Below are 19,799 nucleotides of genomic sequence, written 5' to 3'. Positions count from 1 at the left end.
TTACGGGGGAACGCCTCTTCCTAAATCCTAAATCCGCAAATAGCGGGTTTAGGGAGTCTTTTTTTTTCTTGTCCAGTAGTAACACAATTCTGGAAAAATTTATTGGAATGGTTAGGTAATGAAATAGAAAACATCATACCATATAACAAACAACAAATTCTTTTATTTGAAGATAATGTTTCTTCAAATACATCAGATTTGGTTAATATTATTATAATTTTGGGCAAATATCATATCCACACATGTAAATGGAAAAATAAAGAACCTTCAGTAGTCTGGTTTAAAAGTGAGTTAAACAAATACTTTGCTTCCTTAAGATTACTAACACATTCATATGAAAAAATCAATAAGGTGATGGAAATTGCAATGCGATATAATGTGTATGATAGCGAAGAGTCTCACTGAGAAAATGTGCCTTGTTTATATATATATATATATATATATTTTTTTTTTTATATTTTGTATTATTTCTTTTATTTATATATTTTGTACAAGCCCTGTAGATTTTATTTATATTTGAGATGTCTTGATGCGAGATAAGAATGCAAATATGTTTCCTGTTGAGAGATTATGTGAATTTCAGCAATGTAAATTAAGTTTGGAAAAAAAAAAGGCTCACTTTTGACGGCAAATGGAGTGCCTGACTGTCAACACCCAAGTCCCACCCCCGCCCTACTTCTGGTTTGCTAGTAGGCCTATTGTTAGTGTGGTTGAGAATGAAAGCTGCGCTTCTATTGGATCCAGAGAAATGCATCTTCAAACAAAGGGCTGACGTCATGCCGTTCCCGGCCCCCGGCATACCAAATCACAACACAACTACAGCGCGCCGCGAGGGTCAAAATAGCCCGGAAAAACTCACATGCAATTCAAAATTTTCCATCGGCCACTGGCTGGTGTGTGTTTTTGTTTTACACGCCAAACTATTTTTTTACCCGCCATTGGTGCTTGGCGGGTGTTAATTTTACGCCCTGGCTGTGACGTAAGTCTGCATCTTGGGTGACATTTCTGGGAAGATTTATGTAACTTGACCCTCAAGTAGTGTAAGCTATGCAGGGTTTTAAACTGGATCAAACTGTGCCTAGCATTCAGAGAGCAAGTGTTGACATTCTTCAGGCTTTCCTCCCAGATGTCCTCTGCTAATCCCATACCCAGTTCTGATTCCGAGCCTTTCTTTATGTATTCCATATTTACTTGGTTTTGCTCCTGCAATAAATCGTATATAAATGAGATTTCATTTCTTTCCACTGTGCCGTCTATCATGCACGGAAATTAATCAAAACACAGGATAGAATTCTCATGCCCAAATAAGCTTCTTGTGGCCATAACATTTATATTTTTGTCTTCTCGATGTGCTTGCAGGGCAAGAGAACCTTATCAGTGCTGTTAAAAAAGATCCCTGTTTTCTTTTATTCTTTTATTCTTTTCTTCTTCCAGGTTGGTGCCAAACTGGCTAGGGACTACCGTGGATATAGGACTCCATACTATAAGTCAGGGACACACACCCTGTCATTGGTCCAGGCCTCTACATCAGTCAGCTCCCTGGAGGTGAAGAGAAACGACGAGAGACCACTTCCTTGTGACAAAAAAGAGCCAATCTCTATCAAGTACACTATAGCTAGAGAGACGCCAGGCTCTGTGGATGTGATTTATTTGGTGAGTGTGTCTGATGTATGTGTTTGGTGTGTTTGACTCCTGTGTTGGCTGATTGCATGACACTAACAACAGCCAAAGTTGTAGCACCAGGCGTTTATTAGAAAAAGTCTTAAATGGCTTACAGATTCATACTTTTAAATTTTTAACATCACTGAAGGAATAATTTATTTATGAGGGTATTTCAGGTCAGAAACGACATATTGATACTCCACACACTGATTTTTTATGGTTTAGTGATTTTAGGAGTTTTCAGACAAACCAATGAACAGATAAGGAACAGCACTCAAAACAGGACTTAAATACACAAGAACTAATGAGCAAACAAGACACACCTGGGGAAGGAGCTGGAGCACAAGACAGGAGAACACAGAGGAGGGGCCAAGGGAAACACTGGGATAATCAACAGACACAGGGCAGGTGAGGAACTGGGAGGGGCAAACAAGACACAGGTGAAATCACTGATGGGAATTGGGCAAAGGAAACACAGAAAAACAGAAAAACATTAGTCCAACCTAAAATCCAAAAACATAGAAAACATGAATCCATGACATTTGTGACAGATTGGTAAAGCTTTGACTCATATTTTGTTTCATTCTCTAACAATTTGCCTCTCCAGATCTTATCTAGAGGTGTCATTGTCAAGCAAGGACACGTGAAAGTTGAAGTGCAAGATGGTCCAGGTAGGTAAAGACAGTTGCTTGGATGATGAGTTACTAATGAGCCTCTTTCCATAAAGTCCTAATCTGCCTTATACAAACACCTCAGTCATGTTTGGACTGATGAGCCCCTCCTGGAATTGCCACCTTATTATAGTGGAGGGCTTTGTGTGATCCTGGGAACTTTGCTGTTTAGAGCGTTTAGTTCCTGGTAGGGTCACCTGAGGCAAAGTGGTCTCAGGTAAGGGACCAACTAAGAACAATTCAGAAGACCACAATAAAAAAAAATCATACCCAGATTGTGGGGGATTGTGGGACCAGTTACAAAGATCTCAGATTTTGCTTTCTGAATGTGGCGAAATTTCTGGGATAACCAACATTTAATATCAGTGAGACAAGACATAGCTAACACTCATTGTTCATCTCACCTAGTTTAAGGGAGACATGAAGCTAGGCATTATCCACATGGCAGTGAAATGGGATATTGTGCTTACCAATAATATGACCCCTGGGGGACTCCAGAGGACAGGGGGGAAGAGGGGAAGAAGATTCTCACTTCAACAGAAAAATATATGTCAGTGAGGTAGGCGTGCACCCAGTCCAGGACTGATTCTCTAATTACAAGGTTATGAGCAACTGTGTCAAAAGCAGAACTCAAGGAATGCCACTAGAATCAGTGGCAAGCACAAGATCAGCGTTTTCAAAGACTTTAGAAATGGAATCATAGATTAGTCTGTACAGTAGCTATGGAGAACAAGAAGATCGAGGGTAGAGCTCTAGAACTAGTGAATATTAGATCAGGTTTGATGACACCAGTTGGTTTGATTTGCAGTGACTTCTGGTGAGGTCTCCTTTGAGGTCGAAGTGTCTCCAGACATGGCACCACTGGTCCAGGTTGTTGCATATGCTGTTCTTCCCAGTGAGACTGTGATTGCCCACAGCGCTGACTTCTCAACCGAGAAATGCTTCAATAACAAGGTCAGTGTCAGCAGAAGAGGTGTCGACAGAGGTCTGGATGTCACATTTCGGCTTAGACTGACTCTCACTTTGCTAATATATCAGGCTGAAATTGGGATTTTCTTTAAAAAAAAAAAAAAGCATACTGGTCAGTAGTGCTGTCACGATATCAATTTTCCACAATACATGGCAAAAAATATCACGATAACGATATTATCATGATACTATTAAATAAATGCAACAACATAAAATATATCTTAAACTTAATTTATTCAAACATTTCTTAGCAGTTTTGGAATCAACAGTTCCATTAATGAGGTTCAGTGGGTGTGTCTTAACAAAAAATCAATCAACAAAAGTTGAGGGTGTCTGTCTGTAATTGAATTAACAAACACATTTCAACAAACATGAATAAAGAACTCAATAAATTAAATTTAGCAGCTATATAAGTAGCTAGCTACCTCACACATTGCACTCTTGACATGTTTAGTTAGGCTATGCCTGCCAACAACTTACTCGTTCTACCGTGGCAAAGTGTTTGGGGTGATGATTGCGAAGATGAGTGAGTAGGTTGGTTGTATTGCCGTCTTTGGCCGACACCGTAGCCCTACACTCTCTGCAGACTGGAACACTGTCTAAAACGTATTTCTTGCGCAAACTGAAAAAAATCCCAGATGGGTGATATGACCTTTTTCTCTGGTGGATTAAGTCGCTGTTCATCTTTATCTGTAACGTTAACTGTAGTCTCCAACTCGGACATGTTGTCTCACTCTCACACCGCATGAAGCACGAGGATGTTTGTTGACTAGTCTGTTCCTGTCTTGAGGCGAGTGTGACGTCAGTCGTTAGGGGGTGCGTTCAAGTACAGTAGTAGCAAACTGCAAACATACTGTTTACTTCTGTGTTTGCAAACGTTGCGAACCTTCGCTGTGTTTGCTGAATTTGAATGCATCCCATGAGTTCCACGTCTGCTACAAGAAAAAAAAAAGAGCTCGCAACACTTTTGTTTACTGCGCGAGGGAGGAGGGGGGAAAGTTGTGTGAGGCGAGGGAAGGAGAATAAATGAACCAGAGAACACAAAAGAGAAAAAACTGAACCAACTGTTACTCAATGGTATATCGTGGTTGGATGATTTGTGTCGTATATCACGACACCCATACTGGTCAGTCAGTGCCAGTCATCTCTGATATGATGAACATGATGCAGTTTGTTTGACTATGCCTGTTGCAGAATTGATCAGTACTACACTGGTTGTCTATGTGAGGCCTTAACCTCAGACAGACATTTTGATCAAATTCCACTCAAGTGTATATTGATATTTCATTATTACTTGTTATAGTTTTTGGTATTTATTTTGGTAAGTTTTAGAGAGCCATTATCTACATGTATATTATGATTTTTTGTTATTATGATTTTGATGTTAAATGTCCCATGATGATCTAAATGCTGTTTCAGTGGCTTTTCCACCTTACTAAAGATAATTCTGGAGGCACTTGAATGCTTGTAATTATGTCCATTTTTTTGGGATGAACTTTGTCAGATTTATAGATATCAGAAATCTTTACTTCTAATATTATATTGCATATATAAATTCAGTGTGTTAGCTAGTGGCAATTTGAGTCCAAAATTATTGATAGTGTCCTCCAAAAGGCTTTTATCACCTCTTGAACTAAACCTTAAAGAGTGAGAGCTGAACCATGCCCACTGACTGCTGTGAGACAGAGAAAGAGTGCAGTACTGTCTTTTGGCCAAAGGGGGCAGTGCCGAGCACTTCTTAAACAGAGTAGCATATATGGCACTAATTTGGGGTGAATGCTATAAAATGATCAAAACATTTGATTCCGTGTATTTACCAGAAACTGGTCTGTCGCTGTCATTGTTACACTGTCATTGTTACATGGTTATCTGTTTGAACCTGAATGTCAGCTTATTGAAGTGAAATGGGATGTACTGACATGAGGTGACTAAGCAGAGTATCTAAGGCAGGGGTGTCAAACTGATTCCAGGTGATTAGTCCCTTCCTCTCTGCTTGGAGGTGGAGTGATCAGTGAAATCACCTGCTGGAGTTTTTGGTTAGAATGAAAACCTGCAGCCTCTTGGCCCTCCATGGCACCAGTTTGACACTCCTGATCTAAGGGATAAAAGCCCTAAGGTCAGTGTGTGTTTGTGCGCGTGTGCGTGTCAGGTGTCGTTGGAGTTTAATCCATCCTCAGCTGTCCCGGGAGAGGAAAACTTCCTACAACTGTCGGCCAAGCCACACTCTCTGTGTGGCATCAGTGCTGTCGACCAGAGCGTCCTCATCAAGGAGCCAGGGAAGAAGCTGGATGCAAACCAGGTAACCGCAGGAATAAACTGCAATAGTCATGCAGATCATTTGCTCTATTTTTTTTCTTTCACTGTTTTGCCATCATGATCCTCTGCAATCATTCAGCTAGAGGTCACAGAATCAGACTCGTAACTTGAAGGTTGTCAGCTTGGAAGATGTTCATGAGTAATGCTCTCCTTGTATATTGAGAGCATTACTCATCATATCATGCAAGCTGCAGTGACAGTCATCTTCAAGTAGGCTTTCCTAATCTTAATACATTTGGTCTGCAGTCTGGATGCAGCAATTTGAGGAAGCTGCTGGTGGGAAATAGTCTTTATTTATGGCAAGTCTGAGTTATATTTGTTTGGTAGGGAGTTAGGTGGAGATATACAAGGCATGCACAGTAATGCTCTCTATGTCAGACACATAAAGACAGTGCTCCAGTCTTGGAAGTTGGAAGAAGCTGAGTTCATCTGCTGAAGTGGTCTGAAAAAGACCACTTGTTAGAAACTGTAAGGTTCTGGGAGGTGAGACAGCCAGCGGACAATCTCAATTTTTGTGCCATCCAATATTTAGTGTGTTTAAACCTCACAGAGAACATGGACTGTTCTGGAGAACAAAACAGTCGCACTTTATATTTTTTGTACTCTCCAGCTCAACTCAACTCAACTTTTTTGTCAATTTCCTATAAACGGAGTGTACAGGTGACTGCAGTTGCATTTCGTGTGGTCCGAGGTGCAGACAAAATAGCAATATACAACAACAACGTAACAATATACAACATATAGGGCCCTATCTTGCGCCAAAGTCCCTAAACCCGTTATTTGAGGATTTAGCATTGCGCAAGAGGCGTTCCCCCGCAAAAGTTGCTATCTTGCGCACCTGCCGTTATCTGTAAAACACCTGCACTACCCACTATATTATGCATAGGCGTGTTTTGGGCGTTACGCCAATTAAACCAATCAGTGTGCCAGGTGCCATTGCCTTTAAGGGCAGGCTGCGTTATCCTAAATCCTAAATCCTAAACCCTTGATGGAGAGAGGGCGGTAGATTTTCTCAGGGATTCAACTGAGGCTAAAGCAAGGTGGCTTTTGGCTTTTTATATATATACAGTACAGGCCAAAAGTTTGGACACACCTTCTCATTCAATGCGTTTTCTTTATTTTCATGACTATTTACATTGTAGATTCTCACTGAAGGCATCAAAACTATGAATGAACACATGTGGAGTATGTACTTAACAAAAAAGGTGAAATAACTGAAAACATGTTTTATATTCTAGTTTCTTCAAATAGCCACCCTTTGCTCTGATTACTGCTTTGCACACTCTTGGCATTCTCTCGATGAGCTTCAAGAGGTAGTCACCTGAAATGGTTTTCCAACAGTCTTGAAGGAGTTCCCAGAGGTGTTTAGCACTTGTTGGCCCCTTTGCCTTCACTCTGCGGTCCAGCTCACCCCAAACCATCTGGATTGGGTTCAGGTCTGGTGACTGTGGAGGCCAGGTCATCTGCCGCAGCACTCCATCACTTTCCTTCTTGGTCAAATAGCCCTTACACAGCCTGGAGGTGTGTTTGGGGTCATTGTTCTGTTGAAAAATAAATGATCGTCCAACTAAACGCAAACCGGATGGGATGGCATGTTGCTGCAGGATGTTGCTACAGGATGCTGTGGTAGCCATGCTGGTTCAGTGTGCCTTCAATTTTGAATAAATCCCCAACAGTGTCACCAGCAAAACACCCCCACACCATCACACCTCCTCCTCCATGCTTCACAGTGGGAACCAGGCATGTGGAATCCATCTGTTCACCTTTTCTACATCTCACAAAGACACGGCGGTTGGAACCAAGATCTCAAATTTGGACTCATCAGACCAAAGCACAGATTTCCACTGGTCTAATGTCCATTCCTTGTGTTTCTTGGCCCAAACAAATCTCTTCTGCTTGTTGCCTCTCCTTAGCAGTGGTTTCCTAGCAGCTATTTGACCATGAAGGCCTGATTGGCGCAGTCTCCTCTTAACAGTTGTTCTAGAGATGGGTCTGCTGCTAGAACTCTGTGTGGCATTTATCTGCTCTCTGATCTGAGCTGCTGTTAACTTGCGATTTCTGAGGCTGGTGACTCGGATGAACTTGTCCTCAGAAGCAGAGGTGACTCTTGGTCTTCCTTTCCTGGGTTGGTCCTCATGTGTGCCAGTTTTGTTTGTAGCGCTTGATGGTTTTTGCGACTCCACTTGGGGACACATTTAAAGTTTTTGCAATTTTCCGGACCTGACTGACCTTCATTTCTTAAAGTAATGATGGCCACTCGTTTTTCTTTAGTTAGCTGATTGGTTCTTGCCATAATATGAATTTTAACAGTTGTCCATAGGGCTGTCGGCTGTGTAGTAACCTGACTTCTGCACAACACAAGTGATGGTCCCAACCCCATGATAAAGCAAGAAATTCCACTAATTACACTGATAAGGCACACCTGTGAAGTGAAAACCATTTCAGGTGACTACCTCTTGAAGCTCATCGAGAGAATGCCAAGAGTGTGCAAAGCAGTAATCAGAGCAAAAGGTGGCTATTTTGAAGAAACTAGAATATAAAACATGTTTTCAGTTATTTCACCTTTTTTTGTTAAGTACATAACTCCACATGTGTTCATTCATAGTTTTGATTCCTTCAGTTAGAATCTACAATGTAAATAGTCATGAAAATAAAGAAAACGCGTTGAATGAGAAGGTGTGTCCAAACTTTTGGCCTGTACTGTATATATATATATATATATATATATACACACACACACATATATACCTCCATGCACAAATAACGACGACGGCATAATGTGTAGCGTGGGCGCAAGATACCGTTTAGGGATAGTGGAATTTCCTAAATCCGCAATTCATGGGTAGCGGGCAGTGGCAGTGGGTAGTGGGTGGCACAAGATGGGGCCCTTAGTATATACAACAATATACAATACACTATATTACCAAAAGTATTCGCTCACCCATTCAAATGATCAGAATCAGGTGTCCTAATCACTTGGCCTGGCCACAGGTGTATAAAATCAAGCACTCAGGCATGCAGACTGTGAAATAAGACATTTGTGAAAGAATGGGCCGCTCTCAGGAGCTCAGTGAATTCCAGCGTGGAACTGTCATAGGATGCCACCTGTGCAACAAATCCAGTCGTGAAATTTCCTCGCTCCTAAATATTCCACAGTCAACTGTCAGCTCTATTATAACAAAATGGAAGCGTTTGGGAACAACAGCAACTCAGCCACGAAGTGGTAGGCCACGTAAAGTGACGGAGAGGGGTCAGCGGATGCTGAAGCGCATAGTGCAAAGAGGTCGCCGACTTTCTGCACAGTCAATTGCTACAGAGCTACGAACTTCATGTGACCTTCAGATTAGCCCAAGTACAGTACGCAGAGAGCTTCATGGAATGGGTTTCCATGGCCGAGCAGCTGCAGCCAAGCCACACATCACCAAGTGCAATGCAAAGCGTCGGATGCAATGGTGTAAAGCATGCCGCACTGGCCTCTAGAGCAGTGGAGACGCGTTCTCTGGAGTGATGAATCACGCTTTTCCATCTGGCAATCTGATGGACGAGTCTGGGTTTGGAGGTTGCCAGGAGAACGGTACATTTCAGACTGCATTGTGCCGACTGTGAAATTTGGTGGAGGAGGAATTATGGTGTGGGGTTGTTTTTCAGGAGCTGGGCTTGGCCCCTTAGTTCCAGTGAAAGGAACTTTGAATGCTTCAGGATACCAAACATTTTGGACAATTCCATGCTCCCAACCTTGTGGGAACAGTTTGGAGCGGGCCCCTTCCTCTTCCAACATGACTGTGCACCAGTGCACAAAGCAAGGTCCATAAAGACATGGATGACAGAGTCTGGTGTGGATGAACTTGACTGGCCTGCACAGAGTCCAGACCTGAACCCGATAGAACACCTTTGGGATGAATTAGAGCGGAGACTGAGAGCCAGGCCTTCTCGACCAACATCAGTGTGTGACCTCACCAATGCGCTTTTGGAAGAATGGTCAAAAATTCCTATAAACACTCTCCTCAACCTTGTGGACAGTCTTCCCAGAAGAGTTGAAGCTGTAATAGCTGCAAAAGGTGGACCGACATCATATTGAACTCTATGGGTTAGGAATGGGATGGCACTTCAGTTCATAGTATGAGTAAAGGCAGGTGAGCGAATACTTTTGGTAATATAGTGTATATCCCAAAGGCAGGAGGTCCTTTTGAACATCCCACCTGATGGAAAAGGGTCAGACGGTCTGTGTGAGGGGTGGGAGGGGTTCCTCATCATGGTGGAAGCTCTGCATATGCATGTGTCTGGAAGATGTCTCCACAGAACAACATCAATCAGTGCAAAAACAGGAAACACTTGGCAGTTCATAGTACTGACTAGAGTTCTCATATTCTGCCCGAACCCGACCCGACCCGGGCCTAAAATTTACGTGAATTGGGCGGGGTCAATGAAAGTGCAATGCAAGCGGTGCTAATTATAAATGTAAAATAGTGGGTTTTTAAGTGTTTAAAAGTTATGACCTCCCCCCCATGCCTCAAAGTGGTTTGGTCCGCATCCTGCTGCCGGCAGAGCGGCAGCTCGGTAACTTTCAGTCAGTCCGTCAGCCTGAGAGGCAGCAGCCTGATGAGAACTAGCAAGAAAACCTCCTCAAGTGAAAGCCAGTGAGTCATTTATCACACCACTTGTTCACCAAGCACAAGGCTGTAATATGAAAAGCGATATTTTCCCTGTTTGGTCCAAACCCTGCCTCTTTCAGCTCAGTGTTTAAGCTAACAGCTAATGATTGTTTACAGGCTGAAGCGAGTGCAGGACAGTGAGGGAGAGAGAGGACAGACCACAGGAGGAGCAAATACTGAGCTTTTTATTCTTTCAAAAAGTCTGTCAGGATATTAATGTCAGAAATAGTTCATATTTTACTGATATTTTGAGTTTGTCTCTAGATAGATATCTATTTTTTGCATTTTAAACTGCATTATTTTGTGGCATAGTTTCATTTCATTTTCTTATTTGATCTTAAAGGGACAGTGTACAGCTCAAACATATACTGTATGTCACTATTTGATGCCATATCTTGCTTTGTTTTTTGTTGACACTACAATAAATTTTTATGAAGAATAGTTTGATGTAGTTGGATTATTCAAGGTATTTCTTGTAGTTTTAGAGCTTATTTTGAGTTTCTAGTTCTTGTAAAGCTACTTTGATGGACTGTAGTGGAAATAGAACAGTGAGTAAAGAAATTAAAATTATTGCTTTTAATAGCATTATTTAAAACCTATGAACCTGCTGAGGGCTCAGCACTTAATGGCAAATTTCAAAGGAGCATAAGAGAGTTCAGAGAGATGTACAATCGTGCCAGACAGCAATTACTCTCTGAAATTTTGCTGTTTACCCCCCCGCCCCCCGTAGCCACGTATGAGTGAGGGGGTACTCGTGGTCTGACAAAAGGCTCAGGGGGTACACAAGACAAAAAAGGTTGGGAAACACTGTTCTAGACTACCGTATTGACCCGCACATGCCGCGGCACCATCAGTTGGCATCAGGTGGCACCATCAGTCGGCATCAGGCGGGCCGGCCGCGGCACCGATACCGCGGCCACCTGGTCAGGTCTGCTGGATCTGACAGGTGAGCTGCCTGATGCTGGCCGGTGCCGCGGCCGGCTCGCCTGATGCCAACTGATAGTGCCCCGGTGCCGCGGCCGACCGGCGCTGCTAAATAATGGCGAATTTGGCGATTTTTTTTTTTTTTTTTTCGGGCTTTATCGGGCTGTCGGGCCTAAAGTTCGGCTAATTAGTCGGATCGGGTCGGGCCTCGGGCTGGCCCAGTCGGGCCCGGGTCGGGTCGGGTCTTAATTTTCAGGCCCGATGAGAACTCTAGTACTGACCCTTATCTTTCTTTTCAGATGTTTGATTTGCTGCCTGTGACGCATTTGTCCGGTTTTCCACACGAGATTGAAGATGTTACATCATGTTTGCCTCTGAGAGCAAAGAGATACATTCGTCCAAGACCTGACAGAGATGACAATGATGCTTACACAGTTTTCCAGGTACTTTTTATACCACAGTGGGCACATCATATCAACACTCTATCTATCAGTCTATCTATATATATGTGTGTGTGTGTGTGTGTGTGTGTGTGTGTGTATTTGTGTACATACATATTAACAGGACACTTGTAAAAGATATTTTTAATCTCAATGAACCTTTACAGGTTAAGTAAAAAATGAAGAAATACATCAATGTTTTTGGTTTATCTAGAATTTGGGGATGAAGATGGCAACAAATTTGGTTATCAGAACACCTTCTTGTGTCACGTATAAGGGAAGAGAATATTACTATCGTGGCAATGGTAAAGTTTCTTTCTTTTGTTGAAGGTTAACCAGCGTAATTCCATTTAAGTTCATTGTGTTATTGTTGCTCCTTGTTACTGGTTGAGTAATATCTGAATATTATCTGGTTTCTTCAGTGAATCCTTATAGACATTACAGCGACTCAGGACCAGTTGCGCACAGAATGCCTGAACAAGAAGTGTCGATTGTTCTTATTGGTAGTGAATCTCCTCCACCGATAGAATCAGTCCGTGCTTTCTTCCCTGAGACTTGGATTTGGGACCTTGTGGATGTCGGGTGAGCTCCCATCATCACTCTTACCCAAAGAGGTTCCATATAATGCCAGAAAGAGTTTTTCAGGCGTGTACCATAGCAGAATCCTGTTTAGACCTCTAAAGAACTCTTTTAGAAAGTTTCTCTGGGGCAACAAGCTCAAATGGTTCAGTACACACACTTTGTGGAGCTGTAAATGAAAACATTCAAGAACACATGGAATGCAGAATTCAAACAACTGATTTAAGTAACTGCAATAAAATGGTTCAGGATTACAACCTTTCAAAAAGAAGCTTTATTTGTAAATGAAGAAATGCACAAGAAAGAATTTCTGCTGTATTTGATAGTGACAGGAGAGAGAGAGGGCATGACATGCAGCAAATGGCCCAGGCCCAAAATGATCTCATGTATTTTGATCCAGATTGAACAGGATCTGGATTTCCAAATGTTGCCTTGGACTTCTTTTATTACCCCTTGATCAACAAGTAATAGTTAATTTGGTCATGGAAGAGAAATCATTAATAATCTGCCTTTTCTCCATCTGTAAACTTATGAAGTTGATTTGTCTTTGGACATAATAACACCAGGTGCATTTCTTGGTTTTGATAATTGGAGAGATCTCACTGACAGCTGATTCATCAGGCTACAGAGTAGCTTCTTCTTTGGTGGTGTGGTAAAGTGACTGATGTAATTGAATCAGCAGCAGTGCAAATAATCCCCAGTATGTATGTGTCTCTGTGCACCTGTTAATCCAGAGAGACTGGATCCAAGGATGTGCCCCTCACTGTCCCGGACACCATCACCACCTGGGAGACGGAGGCTTTCTGCTTGTCCCCTCAGGGTTTTGGTCTCGCTCCTCGTAAAGAGCTCACTGTCTTCCAGCCCTTCTTCCTCGAGCTCAGCCTGCCCTACTCCATCATCCGGGGGGAGCACTTTGAGCTCAAGGCAACCGTCTTCAACTACCTGTCCAGGTGCATCATGGTAATGAAGCCCTTTACACTGACAGTGCATGATCTAGGTTACGTATTCAATCAGAATTGGTTTTATTTAAAGTTTTTATCCCTCAGTCAGTGGTGTTCAGATCTGGTATGATGGAGTTGTCTGATTGCATATTAATGAATTACATGGAATAAATCAGTACTAGTTGTCAATGGGAAGCCCAGAGAATCCTGATGTGATTTTAATGGGACATTATATTATTTTTGGACTCCACATGAAGTATGAATGAATATTATTTCATCTTATTATTATTGCTATCTCAGCGGTAAGAGTGTTTTAGTGTCCTGTGATTGATTTTGAGTTTCTTCTGAATACTTAATATTTTAATGTGTTTTCTGATACAAACATTTTCAGATTTAAACATCTTCGATACTGGCACATAAGGTAGACTCACATCAGTGACTCAAAAAAAAAAAAAAAATCCATTTATATCAGTTAGCCTTCTAAACCGATATAAATCCAATTCTATGCTCTCTTCACCGGATGTCATTTTATTTATTTATTTATTCAGTCATTTTGTGAGGTCCCCACTGCAAGCTGCATTCTAGACCTATTATTTAATTTTTTCTTCTTTTCTTTATTTTTCCATAATTTGCTTCTATCGTGCAGTTCCAGTTTAAGATCTGACTAGTGTGTCTCTTGGCCAGGTCACTGTGACCCCAGCCCCCTCTGTAGAATACACGCTCACCCCCCTCTCTGGTGACAAGTACTCATCCTGTCTGTGTGCCAGTGAACGCAAGACCGTCAGCTGGACGATGGCACCCAGTGTCTTGGGTGAGGCCAGACCTTCACACCTTCATTTTACTGAACACTCAAACTTGTGGGGGAAGCGGAGTCCATTTTGCCTTATTTTACCTGTGTTATCTTGATTTGCTTGACCTGAAAGACAAGTCGGGGAATAGGCAACATGCCAGAAAATGTGATGGCACAGCAGTAGTCAGTGCTGTGGTCCTAGTTATTATGTACTTCACATGATATTATTGGTGGTTTTGATTCACATCTTTCCTCTTTTCCTTTATCAGTCATTTGGTATAGAAATTGAACGCTTCCTGTATTGAGTCCTGCTTGAAGCTGATTGACATTTCCTTTAGTGCGTTGGGTATTTCTGACTCTGGTTAAAAAGTACCTTCTGTCTCAGTTTGCAGTCCTTAGAGCACAGTTGCATCAAACTTGCGATGATTGACTTTGCATGTGTTTGTGCTGCCTCTTATTTTGTTCCAGGATATGCATGTAGAATCAGTGAGAGCACTTTACAGTCAGCTGAGCAGTAAAATAAGATTCACCTACTTCATCACTAAAACCTCATGAGCAGAATTACAGTGTACATTGGTCATAGCCTCACAGTGCCATGCAGTATCATTGTGTACACAGCATGACCATGTAAACGCATGAAACAGACCACAGAAGGGATGTTTTTTTATTTTTTGCATTATTTCATTCATGATCTTTTTTTGTCCAGTGAATTTTTACACCATGTTACTCAAATTTTTTTGACTTTGTTAGATTCTTCAGAATATTTGAATTAAATCTCAGATGCAGAGAGAGCTCATTTTCTGTCAATCTTTCTTTTAGGGGCGGTGAATGTGTCTGTGAGTGCTGAGGCTGTGACATCTGATGTTTCATGTAACAATGAGATTGTGAGCGTACCAGAGAGAGGTCGCATTGATGTGGTCACACGCCCTCTCATAGTAAAGGTACGTGCCTTGACATCAAGATGACAAAGAAAACTATTCAATTCAGTGTTCATGCAATATTAGTCTTTGTTGCATTTGAGAGAGGGGAGACTGAATTTGACCAACAGCCTTGACATGACAGATATGGCCATTGAAATTCTTTTCCGTCTCCTTTCTTTCAGCCTGAGGGAACTGAGGTCACAAAGGCCTACAACTGGTTGCTCTGTCCAAACGGTCAGTATGGTTTAGACCCGGTGTAAAAGCCCAAAGTGGTACCCCTTGACCAGACTATACCCGGGGTATAGTCCAGTTTATACCCCAGGGTATACTTTGGGCTAGGCCAGACTGTACCCTTCTAGGCACATATTACATACACACACACTAGAGGGAGTTGTTTCAGAAGTCTAACAGATCTCTTGACATGTGGTCTGACATGCGGTAATTTCAGCAAACAACGGTGAGTCTCTCTCAATCTCTTTTTAACTTATAGATCAAACTGTGTTAGTCCTACAAATGTCCTTTAGATTAGGAATGTTGCTGGAGAACATGCTTTGTCAGTGGCACAATATATGTAGGTCTAGTTTCATAGGCCTAGTTGCAGATAAAAATAAATAAATAATAATTACCCAGACAAATTAAAATCCCTGGGGTATAAAGTGGACTAGCCCAGAATATACCCCGAGGTATAAAACAGACTAGCCCACTTTAATCCCCTGTCTGAGTCTTCTTTTCATTTACCCAACAAAAGAAAGAGCCCTTTAGTTCTCAAAGTAGTTTGTTCTAAAACTATTTTGTGGCCAGCAAAATTTGGATGGCAGTGAATCAGAGATCAGCTTCATTGAAATAACATGGTTGATGCAGTACTAACCTGTTCTTGTCTTAACTCTCTCTGAGATTTTATATTCCTGTTCTCATGCTCATATTGTTTTTTTCTTTTGCCTTCTAGGAGAGACTTTGACAGCAGAGAGGGATTTAGTCCTGCCTGAGAACATCATTCCTGAATCTGCACATGGTTCACTGTCAGTGTTGGGTAAAGTCATTTAACTTAATTTAAATGTTGCTTTGCTGTACAGTGACATTCTCACATTGGTGCACATTTGACCTTTAGTAATGTGTTTTACGCAGTGTTGGAATGTTCCTGAGTGCATTTACTCAAGTACTGCTCTTATGTATAATTTTGAGGTACTTGAGTATTTCCATGTTATGCTACTTTATATTTCTACTCCACTACATTTCAGAGGGAAATATTGTATTTTTTACTTCACTACATTTACTTGACAGCTTAAGTAACTAGTTACTTTGCAGATTTAGATTATTAATACAAATTATAAACCATCTAATACTTTATGTTTATTATTATGGGTTAAGCTACCCTGCAGTATATGTGTAAATAAAATTAGCTCCATTTTTACCAGATACAACATTTAAAACATGAATGCGTCAATAATTAAAGTCGATGATTCTGAAATGGGCAACACAGCATAATAAGTGTAAGTTAATTTTGACAAGGAAGTTAGGTAGTATATTGATATTGACAACTTTTGTTTGCTGTGCTTTAGTTTTCCTCCCTTTTCTCTTTGCATGTGAGGGCTCCTATGTTTGTTTCAAGCGTCATTTATTTCGCTGCCACAAGATGGAGACAACTCATACAGAAATGTAGTGTAGCTATACAAGTGGGCCAATCTGCAACCTCCAACCAAAGGAATACAAAACTCACCCCCTCAGTGCAACACAAACCCCAATCAGCACAAGAAACACCCACAGCACTGAGGTTAATGTTAGGGCAAGTGATGGGAGACCCCTGACCAGGTTGAACAAAAACAACAAAGAGTAATCCATCAAAGACGTTTTGTTATCTTTTGTCAGTTGCAGTCTAGGATATTTTACATGGAAAATAAAAGCATACCCCAGGTGAGAGATGTTTTGTCAAGCAAATGTATATATTTTAAATGAAGCATTAGCAAATTTGGATGGATCAACAACACAAATCAGTACTTGTACAAGTCAGCACAAGCCAGTACTTGTACTTCTGTCCTCCAGAGGCAGTGCTCCTTCATTCAATACCATCAGGCTAATTATGTGCCTGGTCTTAAAAAGACAGTGTTTTTCTGCAGGTGACATCCTGGGCCGGGCCCTAAATAACCTGGATGGACTGCTGAGGATGCCATACGGATGTGGGGAGCAGAACATGGCACTCCTGGCCCCCAATATCTACGTCCTTGAATACCTGGCAAACACAGATCAAATGACCAAAGCCATAAAGGAAAAGTCAACTGGTTTCCTAAACAGCGGTGAGCATCTGTTACTCTTAGACTGCAATTCAGAACTGACATTACACAACCCCCTGAATTGAAGTGATATTTTACTTTGGTAAACATTTTCATAGAGTTGTTGCAGCATTTTCACATTTTCATACCTCTGGCCTCATGTACAGTGTTTATGTGCATTCACCACCATCATTTGTGTGCTTTCTTACTGCACCTGTACCCACTGCATTCAAGCAAGACTCAGGCAAAGGTTCACAGTAACAGGCAGACAGATCAGCAATAAGCTGGCAAGAATAAAGTAGGCAGTAAATTAGGTTGATGTGCCCTGAAAAGTACCTAAAAATACCCGAAATAATGAAATGTGCATTTTTTTTTTCATTTATTTCATTTATTTATTTGTTTCACACATGTACAAATACAAAGAGAAAGGTGGAGAATCACATAAAAACAACAACAACAAAAAACAAGAAAAATATGTGTGAGGTGTGGTCAGAAACCTATAGAGGCTTATATGAAAACCACACCCCAAAAAAATACTATTGTTAAGATACACACAATACAAAAATCACAAATACATATTAAATGTTCAAATTGAAAATATCATGTAAAAAGAAAAAAAAGTAAAATCATAATTCATCAATAAAAATAGACAATGATTTATACATTTTGAAAAAAAAAAGATTTAGAGTGGTTCTATTTTTCTAAATCAATAAACTTCAACAGAAGAGCATTTTTAAGTTTCTTTTTGTATATGGACAATGACAAAGAAGAATCAGTTAAATGTACATAGTCATTCCACATAATAACACCACGATATTTAATAGAGAATTGACCACGGGATGTTGTATACAGTGGAAGATGAAGATTTTTGGCTTCTCGAGTTGAGTAATTATGGAATTGGGAATTACTTACAAAATAACATCGAAAATCAAGAGGTAAATCATCAGTCTTATGTTTCACTTGAAAAACAAATGTACAGACATGAAGAACGTTGATATCAAAGATAGTTAACAGTTGCAATTTAAAAAAGAGAGGTGCACTTGGAGCAATAGCCTTGGAAAAAGTTGCTATTCTAACAAAACGCTTTTGTAACAATAATATTTTGTGCAAATAAGACAGAAAAGTACTTGCCCACACAATATTACAGTATGTTAGATACGGATAAATTAAAGAATAATATAATGTAAGAAAACATGAAGTGTGTACAAAATCTCTTATTTTTCTTAAAATCCCAAGGGATTTTGTGACCTTTTTGCAGACAAAGCCAACCTGTTCTCTCCAAGAGAGTTTATCATCAATTAGAATGCCCAAAAAAACATGTTGTTGAAACTTTAACTATTTCTTCATTGTGAATATGAAGTTTAATTTGTTCACTGTCATATTTCCTATTCCCTGCAAATATCATGAAATTGGACTTCTTGACATTTTGTGAAAGTTTATTTGTTTGAAACCATGTTGAGTAATTCATACGATCGTGATTTAGGTCTCTGATGAGAGATGTTAAATTTCTATTTGAGACAAAAATGCTGGTATCATCTGCAAAGAGGAAACACTGTGGTGTTAGATACTGCTGCAAGGTCATTAATATACACAAGAAATAATAAAGGTCCTAAAATAGACCCTTGAGGTACACCATATTGTATTATATTTCTTTTTGACTCATGACCATTAATAAGAACATATTGGTTTCTATTGTGAACATAATTACTGAGCCACTTGTGAACTTTACCATGAAAACCATATCTAAACAATTTCAAAAGCAAAATATGGTCTACGGTGTCAAACGCTTTAGAAAGATCTAAAAATACACTTATTGCAAATTCGTTATTATCTAATTTCATGTATTCTATCAGTAAGTTCTAAGAGTGCCATATAAGTTGAATGATTTTTACAAAACCCATATTGATTATTATAAAGAATATTGTGTGTTTTCAAGTGTTCCAGGATTCTTTTGTACACTAGTTTTTCTAAAATCTTTGAAAAACAAGGCAATATAGAAATATAGAATTTGGCTATTTTTAAATCATGAGGTATGGTACCAGTTTCCATGAATAATGCAATGATAAATGTTAAAGGCTCAATAGTAGAAGAAATGTTTTCTTTAATTAAGGAGGCACAAATTCCATCGTGACCAGGTGCAGATATTTTTTAAGTCCATTATAATGTCTTTCACCTCTTTAAAGTCAGGAAAATCAAACTTACCAATGGATGGAAAATAACATTTTATATAGTCTAATGGGTTGCGTTTTGTATCAGGTATTTTTGTAGCAAAAGATGCACCAACACTAGAAAAGAAATCATTGAACTTACAGGCTATATCATTTTGATCATTAAGAGTAGAATTTCCATCCTTAAAGGTTGAAGGAAATTGAGTTGAGGCTTTTTTTCTTTGAAGTAACTGATTAATAACTTTCCATGTAGCCTTGATATTCTTTCAGACTTTGTGAACTGATCACTGTAGAACTTTTTCTTGGCAGCTCTAAGGAGATGGATGTATTTATTTTTATAACATTTATAAGTAGCCAAATTTAAGGGGCTTGGTGAGAAAAGAAATATTTTCTGTAGAGTTTATTTTTAATTTTGGAGGACTTTTCCAACCCAGCAGAAAACCAAGGGTTGTAGTATTTTTTCTCACAATGAACAGACAGAGCAACCAGTGGAAAACATT

At 40.2% G+C, this 19,799-nt stretch overlaps 1 protein-coding gene across 1 annotated transcript in view; it reads left to right on the top strand.

Moving 5' to 3' along the window:
• LOC115370361 (alpha-2-macroglobulin-like) overlaps positions 1–19,799 on the top strand; it is a 61,564-nt gene that overhangs the window by 21,670 nt on the left and 20,095 nt on the right. The window contains exons 12-24 of the mRNA XM_030067354.1: positions 1,455–1,653; positions 2,270–2,333; positions 3,142–3,287; positions 5,452–5,601; positions 11,494–11,637; positions 11,849–11,939; positions 12,057–12,216; positions 12,948–13,173; positions 13,839–13,965; positions 14,764–14,885; positions 15,047–15,098; positions 15,811–15,894; positions 16,979–17,155. Of these exons, the coding sequence (XP_029923214.1) occupies positions 1,455–1,653; positions 2,270–2,333; positions 3,142–3,287; positions 5,452–5,601; positions 11,494–11,637; positions 11,849–11,939; positions 12,057–12,216; positions 12,948–13,173; positions 13,839–13,965; positions 14,764–14,885; positions 15,047–15,098; positions 15,811–15,894; positions 16,979–17,155 (1,742 nt within the window). The remainder of the gene's footprint in view (positions 1–1,454; positions 1,654–2,269; positions 2,334–3,141; positions 3,288–5,451; positions 5,602–11,493; positions 11,638–11,848; positions 11,940–12,056; positions 12,217–12,947; positions 13,174–13,838; positions 13,966–14,763; positions 14,886–15,046; positions 15,099–15,810; positions 15,895–16,978; positions 17,156–19,799) is intronic.

Source organism: Myripristis murdjan, chromosome 13 (genome assembly GCF_902150065.1).
Source record: "Myripristis murdjan chromosome 13, fMyrMur1.1, whole genome shotgun sequence".
Lineage (NCBI taxonomy): Eukaryota > Metazoa > Chordata > Actinopteri > Holocentriformes > Holocentridae > Myripristis > Myripristis murdjan.
The sequence above is the reverse complement of the archived record's forward strand: the minus strand, read 5'-3'. Positions and strand labels throughout refer to the sequence as shown.